The 13,391-nt window shown below is 31.1% G+C and overlaps 1 protein-coding gene across 1 annotated transcript; it reads right to left on the bottom strand.

The window, feature by feature from the left end:
* Positions 1–10,629: 10,629 nt before the first annotated feature.
* On the bottom strand, positions 10,630–11,811 carry LOC120415928 (40S ribosomal protein S25). Its single transcript, XM_039577574.2, has 3 exons — positions 11,686–11,811; positions 10,938–11,214; positions 10,630–10,868 (listed from the first exon to the last, which is right to left on the bottom strand). Exons 1-3 carry the CDS (start codon positions 11,686–11,688, stop codon positions 10,789–10,791), a joined length of 360 nt encoding a protein of 119 aa, XP_039433508.1. The 5' UTR covers positions 11,689–11,811; the 3' UTR covers positions 10,630–10,788.
* Between the last annotated feature and the right edge of the window lie 1,580 nt (positions 11,812–13,391).

Below are 13,391 nucleotides of genomic sequence, written 5' to 3'. Positions count from 1 at the left end.
TCCGTTACTGCGATAACATCATATGAGACGGCGGAGCATGCGAGACAGTACTCCAGAGCTCGTGTGTTCATGCCACCGACGTTCTGGTAGTAGATGTTCAGCGATTCGTTACACGGCAATCGCGACTTTTGGCCTCGTCCCGGACGCCTTAAGGGAGTTGCGCTGGAAACCGGATATGCATCAGGAGGGGAAGGGCTCAGACGGTGTGCGTACTTGCCTGACTGTGACGACTGGAAGACCCCGACTCTACTTCCGGCAGCAGGATCGGGATGACTAAGATGAACGCTGGCTGCGGACTGCGCGACTGTGCCGGAGAGAGTCGGGGCTTCCTCCCTTTTTGACCAATGCGGTCACTTGAACCAGTTCGTTCTGGCCGATGGCATTTTTCACGAGTCCTTCCACTTGTGTAGCAGTCGTGTGGTTGGCGAAGCGTGTCACGTACAGCCGGAACAGACTTTCTTCTGGGGGGATGCAAGTGACACTTGCACTCGCTACTTCGTTCGTCCCAAACACCAAGGGCTTCGGCGGAACAGGATTGGAATCACGGGTACGTTTCGGAGTAGGCTTATTCCTTGGCGTTCCTAATTTATTGGCAGTTGGTGTTAGGCTGCTGACGCGCTTGGAGAGCAGCAGCAGCTGCTTCCCATTCTCAGTGATCAGGTCCCGCAGCTCGGAGTTTTTGCGGTCTTGTTCATCCTGCATGTGGTCGACCGCATCGCCGACGGACTCCATTACGGTGCGGAAACGAGCCACCTTCATCAGCTTCGAACACTCGTCGCACATCCAAAACATATTGAAGCATTCGTTGATGATCTTCAGGAACGAGGTGTTCATCTTCAAGCTGCCCGTCTTGGTACAGCGCATATGTACGACCCCTTCGCAGAAGCCCATGCACTTAACGAACGGCTCCTCATCCTTGACCTGTTTGGCGCAGTAATCGCAAGCAGAAGCCATGTCCAAAATTTCGGCAAATAATTTGTGCAGCCGCAACCAATAAACACCACCGGTAGAGATGCCCTTAACGACGATGTTGTGTTGGAGGTTCACTCAACGGAGTAAAAACACGCAGGTTTCAACCAGCAACCAGGCCACGGGAACCGACCGTTCGACACTTTCCGGGATTGGTGGTTAGCGTAAACGGACCGCACAACGCGAATAAACTTCGGAAACTTGCGCAAAACACACGTAAAATCGCAAAAAATATCAGCGCTATCGCAAACGTAAACAATCGCCGTAGACGTAGACACGAAAAAAAAAAAAAAAAAAAAAAAAAGTGATTGGAAAGCTCTTATTGTGTTATTTCACTAAGATCACAGCATGATAATCTGTTAATCCTCGTGTCAATGTTTGTATACACTAAACTATAGTTTCATAACTCATACAATAGTAAACAATTGTGGCTGTGTAGTCAAAAAATTAAAACATAGTTAAATAATTCTTTACTGTCTCTTTTTGCTTGTATTTACAGTATTTAAAAAATAGTATTTACACCCGTTGGGCCCTATGCGCATTTTGTGATGAAACATGTAAACAATTCAAAGTTTGACAAAAACCTAGTGCTACGTTTTATTCAGAAACGCATGCCGAACATTTTGCTACAAAAAGCTCATGAAAAGATGATTTCTATAAAAAGTTCTATAACAAATACTATTACAAAAATAAAAAAGGTGCTAAAAAAGTTTAAACACTTTTCGAAAATTAACATAAAGTTATTTGTTGACAAATCACCATAAATCCAGCCCCCCAACTTCAAATTGGCATCTTTGACCGATATAAAATAATTTAGATTAAATATAAAGTTTACTAACTACTTAGTATAAAAGTTTATATAACTCTGGAAATTCTATATAAAACTTATCTAAACTTAATTTTGCTTACTAAATGTCAATATATTACCATAGAAGTAGATCCTTTTTTATATAGGAAAATCAAAGTTCACTATCGGTACTAACGAAAAAAAATATATTTAAAAAACATTTGTAAAATTGACATTATAACTCTACTAATAAATTATCAACTTTTATACTGCCCCTGATCGCATAAATGTCCCATATGCATTTTCATCGTTTTTGAGTTATTGATGCAGTTTGGTTCAAAATCGTGTGCTCTTTCAAAAGATTTTCAACAATGATCAGTCTTGTTAACTTTTCAGGTCAGGTCAGGTCTTGTTAACTTTTCATAACTTTTCTACAGAACTTTTCTAATACAAAAAGTGGGACTCTAACTTTTTTCTATTCAGAATTATGACAAATTCAGTAAAAAAGTCGAAGCAAAAAATGTTTGCGTGTAGTGGATCCTTAAATAATATCTTTGAACAAGTCTATTTTTTTAACACCTTAACGAGACACATCAGCCGGAAACCCGTCCCCGAAATTTTTTTTTCTAAAACTGGTATATCTCGAAAACTACAAAACATATCGATATGGTTTTTGATTTAGCCCCTAGAGTATTAATTTCTGAACACTTTGCAACTAAGCTAAACTATTTTTACAATACCATTGTTTCAATGTTGGGTCCGAGAGTTCAATGTTGCATGCTGTTTTTGCACTCTACATATTATTTTTTGGTCGTGTAACCCCAACAGGGCAAAAACCACATTGCCAGTCCAAAAAAGGAAGTTGGTACGCGCTTTGCAAGACAATTATCTATTCATTGAATATAAATTTGTATTGATCTGAGTTTTCGTTTTTTTATAGTAAATATTCTACAAAAAAATATTTTTATCCAACCCAAATCATGCAACAGGCACGCGACAGGCAATTTTGTTGCGTACAACAAAAGTGGCAACAGCGCGCCATGCTAGCCTGCTGCTCAGCACTCGGCCAGCACGCGGCACAGAGCGAGAACAAAGGAGCCAAATAGGGCCGACTTCATATTTTTGTACGCTTTTAGGATAATAAATATTGGACGACTAATATCTTTCAACATAATTTTTCACTGAAATAATGCCAACAGTAAATTATGCAATAATATTTTACATTCTAATAAAATTTATTGATGTTCCACAGCGAGATGGAAGCGCAAAATTCTAACCCGGCTCAGCATTTTCATTTTGCAACCTCAAGATGAAAAGTGAATGAAATTTTATAAAATAATAATGTTATATGAAGCTTCAAATCACACAGGTGATTTGAAAAAGTAAACAGTGTTTATTCAATAAAACATTATGATAATTTTGGTGGACTATTGACCCTATTTCTTCTCTGCTAACTTGCTGACCCGGCTGGCCTCGGTGTGTGATTGTGTGTGCGTGTGTGTAGGCTTGTTTTGTTGCAATCAAAGGCATGGTTTAGGAGTTATTTTGGCATTCACGTCGTCATCGACTGGTAAAAAGAATGATCAAATGAGATACTTTATACAAAATTACAAAATTACAAAATTACAAAATTACAAAATTACAAAATTACAAAATTACAAAATTACAAAATTACAAAATTACAAAATTACAAAATTACAAAATTACAAAATTACAAAATTACAAAATTACAAAATTACAAAATTACAAAATTACAAAATTGCAAAATTACAAAATTACAAAATTACAAAATTACAAAATTACAAAATTACAAAATTACAAAATTACAAAATTACAAAATTACAAAATTACAAAATTACAAAATTACAAAATTACAAAATTACAAAATTACAAAATTACAAAATTACAAAATTACAAAATTACAAAATTACAAAATTACAAAATTACAAAATTACAAAATTACAAAATTACAAAATTACAAAATTACAAAATTACAAAATTACAAAATTACAAAATTACAAAATTACAAAATTACAAAATTACAAAATTACAAAATTACAAAATTACAAAATTACAAAATTACAAAATTACAAAATTACAAAATTACAAAATTACAAAATTACAAAATTACAAAATTACAAAATTACAAAATTACAAAATTACAAAATTACAAAATTACAAAATTACAAAATTACAAAATTACAAAATTACAAAATTACAAAATTACAAAATTACAAAATTACAAAATTACAAAATTACAAAATTACAAAATTACAAAATTACAAAATTACAAAATTACAAAATTACAAAATTACAAAATTACAAAATTACAAAATTACAAAATTACAAAATTACAAAATTACAAAATTACAAAATTACAAAATTACAAAATTACAAAATTACAAAATTACAAAATTACAAAATTACAAAATTACAAAATTACAAAATTACAAAATTACAAAATTACAAAATTACAAAATTACAAAATTACAAAATTACAAAATTACAAAATTACAAAATTACAAAATTACAAAATTACAAAATTACAAAATTACAAAATTACAAAATTACAAAATTACAAAATTACAAAATTACAAAATTACAAAATTACAAAATTACAAAATTACAAAATTACAAAATTACAAAATTACAAAATTACAAAATTACAAAATTACAAAATTACAAAATTACAAAATTACAAAATTACAAAATTACAAAATTACAAAATTACAAAATTACAAAATTACAAAATTACAAAATTACAAAATTACAAAATTACAAAATTACAAAATTACAAAATTACAAAATTACAAAATTACAAAAAAAAACAATAAAATACTGATAATACAAAAAATACAAAAAACAATCAGTACAAAATAAACAAAAATACCAATAATACCAAGAGTTTTTTTTTTTTTGAATAGGTCCTATAAACATATGAAAGACAATAGTTTATAGGTCCTTTTCAAAAGAAACTCTGGATACATACAATACAAAAAATAATATATTACAAATAATACAAATGATAAAAAAATCAAATGCATCAAAATTCAAATAAAACAAATAATAGAAATAAAACAAATGATAAAAAACAAATACAACAAAATTCAAATGATACAAATAATACAAACAATACAAATAAAACAAATAATGCAAATAATACAAATAATACAAATAAAACAAATAATACAAATTATATAAATTATACAAATTATAAAAATAATACAAATTGTACAAATAAAACAATTTATAAAAATATACTATTTATACAAATACTACAAATAATATAAATTATACAAATTATACAAATAATACAAATTGTACAAATAAAACAAATTAAACAAATAATACAATTTATACAAATAATACAAATAATACAAATAATACAAATAATAAAAATAATACAAATAATACAAATAATACAAATAATTTAAATAATACAAATAATACAAATATTTCAAATAATACAAGTAATACAAATAATACAAATAATTCAAATAAAACAAGTTATACAAATAATACAAGTTCTACAAATAATTCAAATAATACAAATAAAACAAATAATGCAAATAATACAAAAAATACAAATAATACAAATAATACAAATAATACAAATAATACAAATAATACAAATAATACAAATACTACAAATATTACAAATAAAACAAATAATACAGATAATACAAATAATACAAATAATTCAAATAATACAAGTTATACAAATAATACAAGTTATACAAATAATACGAAACGAAACTATTGGCACTACGCCCCTCGGGGCATGGCCTTCCTCTAACGTGGGATTTCTGCTCCAGCGCCTCTGACGAGACAGGAGAAACCGGGACCGACGTTTTACTTCACCATCCGATAGAAGCTCAGTGGATAAGGCGGGAATCGAACCCGCGTCTCATAGCATCATCGGGATCGGCAGCCGAAGCCGCTACCCCTGCGCCACGAGACCCACAAATACAAATAATACAAATAATACAAATAATACAAATAATACAAATAATACAAATAATACAAATAATACAAATAATACAAATAATACAAATAATACAAATAATACAAATAATACAAATAATACAAATAATACAAATAATACAAATAATACAAAAAAAACAAAAATACAAATAATACGAATAATATCAATTATACAAATAATACAAAAAATACAAATAATGCAAATAATACAAATAATACAAGTGATACAATAATACAAATAATACAAATAATACAAATAATACAAATAATACAAATAATACAAATAATACAAATAATACAAATTATACAAATTATACAAATTATACAAATTATACAAATAATACAAATTATACAAATTATACAAATAATACAAATAATACAAATAATACAAAAATACAAATAATACAAATTATACAAATTATACAAAAAATACAAATAATACAAATAATACAAATAATACAAATAATACAAATAATACAAATAATACAATAATACAAATAATACAAATAATACAAATAATACAAATGATACAAATAATACAAATAATACAAATAATACAAATAATGCAAATAATACAAATAATATAAAAAATACAAATAATAAAAATAATACAAATAATACAAATAATACAAATAAAACCAAAAATAACAAAAATACAAATAATACGAATAATATAAATTATACAAATAATTCAAAAAATACAAATAATGCAAATAATACAAATAATACAAGTGATACAAATAATACAAATAATACAAATAATACAAATAATACAAATCATACAAATAATACAAATAATACAAATAATACAAATAATACAAATAATACAAATAATACAAATAATACAAATAATACAAATAATACAAATAATACAAATAATACAAATAATACAAATAATACAATTAAAACAAATAATATAAATAATACAATTTATACAAATTATACAAATAATACAAATAATACAATTTATACAAATTATACAAATTATACAAATAATACAAATTATACAAATTATACAAATTATACAAATTATACAAATTATACAAATTATACAAATTATACAAATTATACAAATAATACAAATAATACAAATAATACAAATAATACAAATAATACAAATTATACAAATTATACAAATAATACAAATAATACAAATAATACAAATAATTCAAATAATACAAATAATACAAATTATACAAATTATACAAATTATACAAATTAAACAAATTATACAAATTATACAAATGTTATTTTTGTATTTTTTTTTGTATTTTTGTATTTTTGTGTTTTTTCTATTTTTGCATTTTTGCATTTTTGTATTTTTGTATTTTTGTTTTTTTTTATATTTTTGTATTTTTGTATTTTTGTATTTTTGTATTTTTGTATTTTTGTATTTTTGTATTTTTTATTTTTGTATTTTTGTATTTTTGTATTTTTGTATTTTTGTATTTTTGTATTTTTGTATTTTTGTATTTTTGTATTTTTGTATTTTTGTATTTTTGTATTTTTGTATTTTTGTATTTTTGTATTTTTGTATTTTTGTATTTTTGTATTTTTGTATTTTTGTATTTTTGTATTTTTGTATTTTTGTATTTTTGTATTTTTGTATTTTTGTTTTTTTTTTGTATTTTTGTATTTTTGTATTTTTGTATTTTTGTATTTTTGTATTTTTGTATTTTTGTATTTTTGTATTTTTGTATTTTTGTATTTTTGTATTTTTTTATTTTTGTATTTTTGTATTTTTGTATTTTTGTATTTTTGTATTTTTGTATTTTTGTATTTTTGTATTTTTGTATTTTTGTATTTTTGTATTTTTGTATTTTTGTATTTTTGTATTTTTGTATTTTTGTATTTTTGTATTTTTGTATTTTTGTATTTTTGTATTTTTGTATTTTTGTATTTTTGTATTTTTGTATTTTTGTATTTTTGTATTTTTGTATTTTTGTATTTTTGTATTTTTGTATTTTTGTATTTTTGTATTTTTGTATTTTTGTATTTTTGTATTTTTGTATTTTTGTATTTTTGTATTTTTGTATTTTTGTATTTTTGTATTTTTGTATTTTTGTATTTTTGTATTTTTGTATTTTTGTATTTTTGTATTTTTGTATTTTTGTATTTTTGCTGCTGAACTAAAAATTAAAAATATTACTGAAACGTTATTTTTCATGATTCGATGATTCGAAGCATTTGAAACTCTTCGACTATCTACTTTGAACTACAACACAATATTGGAACAATCTACTAACATTCACGACACTTCCCCTAACGTCCAAAGTCATGTTTCCATAAGTCAGTCACGTGAGTAGCTAGACACGTGGTTAAGTCATCACGTGAGCAATCACATGAAAAACTCTTACGTGAACAACTCCGTTACCAGTCACGTGGACAGTCACAGGTTGCCGAAAAACCCAAAAATCATGCATTCCATTGAAACAAAATTAGAAACAATTCAACTACTAAGACAGGACGCGTATGGAGATATCCATGCGCGAGAGTATGTTAGTTTGTTTACACACGAGAACCACGTGCTTGAAGTTTCAGCCAATCACAATGGATCAAATTCAAAACAATACTCCTGGCGAGCCTCTGCTGCTGGAATAGGGTCAAGTACTCGATCGGTCACTGACATAAAAAAGTAAACTAGAATATTGAATTTGTATTATTTTGAAGTGTGCTCTAACAATTGAAAATATATTTTGCATTTTTCTATTCTTTTTTTTTTTACTTGTGCTTGAGAAGGAAAAATTGCTCAGCAAAAGAGATGATAATGGGCTTTGGTCTTTTTGAGACATCTTTAAATTTTATTAGCATACGATACATTATTTCGCAATGTATTTTCAATATGTTAGTAAAAATGCTGATGAAAAAATATAAATTTTCTATCATTTATTTTCATAATAGAGAGCACAAATGTGAAGTATACCCTATAACGCTCCTTTGTCCTCGCTTTGTGCTGGCCGTGTGCAGCAGCAGCAGCCAAGAATGGTGCGCTGTTGCCATTTTTGCGCTGCGCAACTGAATTGCTTGTTGCACTTGTGTTGCATTATTTCAGAATATTCAATAAAATATTGTAAAATCACGAATTATTACAAAAAATGTGTCCTAAACCAATAAAGCTTGAAAGGTATTTCAATCAACCATCTTCAAATCACTTTACAGAACAATCCAACCACCTCAAAACGTTGCACGACATTTCTGCGTAATGTCGCATGCAACATTTTGTGAAGAAGAAGAGAACAACTTCCCCGGCTGATTTGAGCCCTTAAATCGGGGTGATATAATTGCTATAATTTTAATTTATTTTTCAAATTTTAGATTTTTCTCATTATTTATATGTTTAAAGTGTGTACTGGGCTGGATCACACAATTTCCATGTACGTCCTCTGAATTAAATTCAAAAGAGATTTAAAAAAAAGTGACTTTGAAAATTGTCTATTTCAAAACCAGGGTATCTTTGATAGTTACTGTGTTTCTTCAAAATTTCAGCCTAAAATTATGCAAATTGATTTTATATGTCAATTCAATCATGAAGGCTAACTTTCTTTTAATATTTCATTAAAAAAAAAGTACAATTAAAAATTAGTTAGCTAGCATATAAATTTAAAAAAAAATGAAAGTGAATTTAAAGTAATTAAATAAAAAGTTCCAATTTTTTAAACAACAAAATTTAAATTTATTTAGAAAATTGTTGTGCTGAAAATGCGTTTAAATCTGAAGATATTTATGATTTTTGTTTATATAACGCTGAAAACATGTAACATAGAACAACGAACACTTATCTACCAAGCTTAGTATGGTTCCATACCATTCAGTTAGTATAAATAATTCGTATTTATAACTTTGCGAAACACCCCGAACATAAATGTCACCCCGGTTTACAGTATTCGCGCAAGTGTGAACTGAAATGTGAGTGATGTGATTTATTCAAATTTTTAAAATATTTTAAATAAAGATTAGGTGTCGGAGTCGGAGTCAACAATTTGTGGAAAGCTGGAGTCGGAGTCGGCTAGAGTTGGAAGGCCGGAGTCGGAGTCGGAGCCGGAGTCAGCAATTTGTGGAAAGCCGGAGTCGGAGTCGGCTTAACTCAGAAAGCCGGAGTCGGAGTTGGAGTCGCTTGAAATATGACCCGACTCCGCAGCCCTGTTAAAATCAAGCTTTATCTATAGTTATGTACCCATAATTACACAAAAGTTTAAGGGAACGAAAATTGTTGAAACATATTTGAAATGACTTAATGAATTTGATTTAACATTTAAAAATATTTACCGTAAAAAAACTCTAGCCAAACTGAAGCTGAAATCGTCTTTCAAATATTCAAGCAATGTGACAAAATTAAACAGAATCGTAATTTTGCGCTGATGTAATCCTTGGAATTAAGCTCTCTCTCTCTCTTTATAATGGATTAATTGGCATTGTTGTTGTTTAATGTTAGATGTAGCTTTTGTTTGATAAACTTAGTTTTAAATAAATACAAATCTTTTGATTCATTATGATAAAGATTTGGGTCAAATACACCAGGTACCTATAATGCATAAAATTGCTCTCCGAAAAAAGCGCTTCCCAAACACAGATGTGAACTTCAAATAAGTACTTTGGAACAGTAGTTTGTAAACAAGATATATCCCGTCCATGTTGGTGGATTATTACATCAAGAGTGAGTGGGATAAACTCTTCGTTAGCAAACTCACATTGGCCCAATCACATTGTTTTGCTTGAATTACCAAGTTACTGTAAACGTTGTTTTCCATCCCGTAGTTGATATGCTAACCGTACACTACTCAGGATCTCCAAATTATGCCAGTGCACTCCCGACTGGCAACAGTTTCTTTGTGAGGACGTGGTCATCGAGTTCTTCACAGCATAACACAAACAAACGCAAACCAGAGCTCTTCAGGCTTTCTTTACTTAGCAGTAAGTATATTTTTTTGCTCCGTCCTCTTTGACATTCTCTTGTGGATGGTACACACACCCGGGAAAAAAATGTTCCGCCTTAACCTACCTCCGCGCGCCAGTTCAACAAATACACACAGGATTGATAAATCCCAAGCTTACGCCACCGGATCGTCTCCCTTGGTGGTGCGGGTGTAGATGACCTGAGCGTGGTGGTGAACGACCTGCTTGATCAGTCCTGCAAACACAAACGAGAAACAAACAATTAGACAAATTGATGCGGGAACACCTCCGACGGGAAACTCACCCTTGACGCACAGCTCCCGAAGGCCGCGCTTGGCCAGCGATCCGCGAATCTTCAGACGTTCGGACACGACGGACGGGGTGATCAGCTTGTAGGCGGGCACTTCCTTGTAGAGCTTCTCGTAGGTGGCCTTATCGAACAGGACCTGGTTGTTCAGCTTGTCGCGAACCTTTCCCTTGGACCACTTCTTCTTCTTGGCCTTGCCGCCGCCGGACCCCTCCTTCTTCTTCTGGGTCTTTTGCGGCTGCTTTGCCGCTCCCTTGGTGTCCTTCTTCGGAGGCTGAAACGGACGGAGATCGTCATTAGTTCAAGATACTTTTGAGATGATTTTGTTCTTGGCTCAAATGCGAAAACCACCACAATCCGGCCCTGGACTCTTTTGAGGTTAAACCAAACAACTTGCGGCTCACTTCTTTAATTAACTGAGAAAATCAAAATTTTTAATTTTTTTCAAGTAACACTTTTAGGCCCAATCAAGGCACTCGTTATCATTACGATTCCAATCAAGTTTAGCTTGGCCACATCAGAGAAACCCGGTCCATAAACAATTTCTTCGTCGGGACTGTTGTTTTGACGTTTCGTGTTCCGGCCTCAATTTCAGCCAATTTTGACAATAAAAACATAGATCCACACCAAAATTTCATCTCTTCAACAAGCCACAGCCGTAATTCACACTTTAAGCCCGGTTACGGTCGCATTTGAGCCGGAAAATCACGATAAAATCATCGAAAAAGCACAAAACACAACCTACCATCTTGGCAAATGTACTCGAAAAGAACGTCGACGGACGACGGACGATGAAAGACGGAAGCAGTCGAACGCAAACTTTGACAGCTGGGTGCGTTTTTCGGTGTTAGAAAGTGCACGCGCACGAGGAATTACTTAAGTTTGGGTTAAATTAGTCAAGATTGAAAAAATCTTGAGAAAATGCAAGAATGCGTACAAGACCGAATTTCTGATGACTGATTTCGGACCTGGGTGCTGAAAAGACAGAATGCGTAACGTGATTTTCGAATGCTTCCTACTGCCTACTATACTACAACTGCACTACAGCTGTAAACATAAACAAAGTAGAAGGCTATGTTCAAGCTCCAGCGTGACATATTCATTGCTGCTGAACTGACTTGTTTTGAAACATTTTGGATCTGTTTATGCTAAAGTTTTTGCAGAAAAATTAAATGCTTCGTGCTTTTTTTGTTCATAGACTAAACGATGGGTGGCCAAAAGAGGTCTTTTTTGTTTTCCACGTGACGAAACATTGCGTCAGAAGTGGGTGAAATTTTGTGAATCAGAATAGCAACCCAATGGAAGTTCCGAGATTGCGAACCTTTGATGCGCAGCGATAATATCGGAGTAAGAATATTCAATATTATTTGGCAAGTGCCATTCATAATTATTGATAATTCGTCGCTAACATTTCAAAAAGCATCATAAACGTAGGTTTGCGTGAGACATAGCGGTTATTGAAATGTTAGCGATGAGTTATGGTAATCCTGATTTCAACCCTCTTTTTAGATATGTTAATTTCTAATACCTCAAATATAAATTAATTATTAAATGAAAATAAATTATAGATCGATTACAATACTTCCCACTTCTTGGTATCATTTTGCGAACAGAAATTTGGTTCCGCTTTGACAGTTTTAAATTGAGGCCGCTTTGCGTACCACTATTCTGCACCCAGTTTCGGACCACTTATTTTTGTTTTAATACAGATTAATGCTAAGTACGTACGATCGGAAGAAACACGGTTAAGCAAATTTGGGCATTCTGTCTGTGACCCCCGAGATAAATAAAATACAGTTCGGTTTGAGCCTAGGTTTGAGCGCATGTGAAAGCGCGCGCGCTTGCGGCTCTTGGGAGATAACAAAATAAATAGAATATTGCGGATTTCAGAGATTTTTAGACAATCGTGCAATTTGTGGAAAGCTCTCCAACAAAGTGCACACACGCAAAACGGACATTAGGTATAAATTCCTAATTTTTAGTATTTTTTGAACTTATGACACTTCGCGATTTGATCAAAATCGTGCCAAATCGCACCAAATTCCTCCATCCTTGCTCATCTTTCCTTCATCGCGGTCGATCCTAACGGTGATCCACAATCCAGGCTTTGGGAAACAAGATTGGGGCAGTCTCGGCCAGGGTCAGATGAGCGGCTGACTATCGAAGACATACCGTTTGCCCCACTATTAACCAACCCGGTAGGTCAGCCGATGTCGAGGGTGTTGATGAGGCGTCCGCTACTGCGGAGGAAGCCGGATTCTGTGGTGGAGTCATCTCCTTCGAATCAACCTGCTTATCCTTCATGGATTGCTGCTCAGATTGCTGCTGCTGGTCGTCCTTTAGGCGATGTTGCGTCGATCGTGAACTCCACTCAATCTTCATCCACAGTTGTTCTGTTTCGATGTAAGATTTTGCAGCAGCGTTTTTTGGAATCTTTGCGACTTTTTTCAT

The sequence above is a fragment of the Culex pipiens genome, chromosome 3, assembly GCF_016801865.2.
Source record: "Culex pipiens pallens isolate TS chromosome 3, TS_CPP_V2, whole genome shotgun sequence".
Lineage (NCBI taxonomy): Eukaryota > Metazoa > Arthropoda > Insecta > Diptera > Culicidae > Culex > Culex pipiens.
This window is presented reverse-complemented; position numbering and strand designations above follow the sequence as displayed.

Bases quoted from the DNA above. Each gene is read 5' to 3' on its own strand.
- LOC120415928 (XM_039577574.2), bottom strand. The intron at 10,869-10,937 runs GTGAGTTTCCCG...TTGTGTTTGCAG, and splicing joins TCGGGAGCTGTGCGTCAAGG to GACTGATCAAGCAGGTCGTT.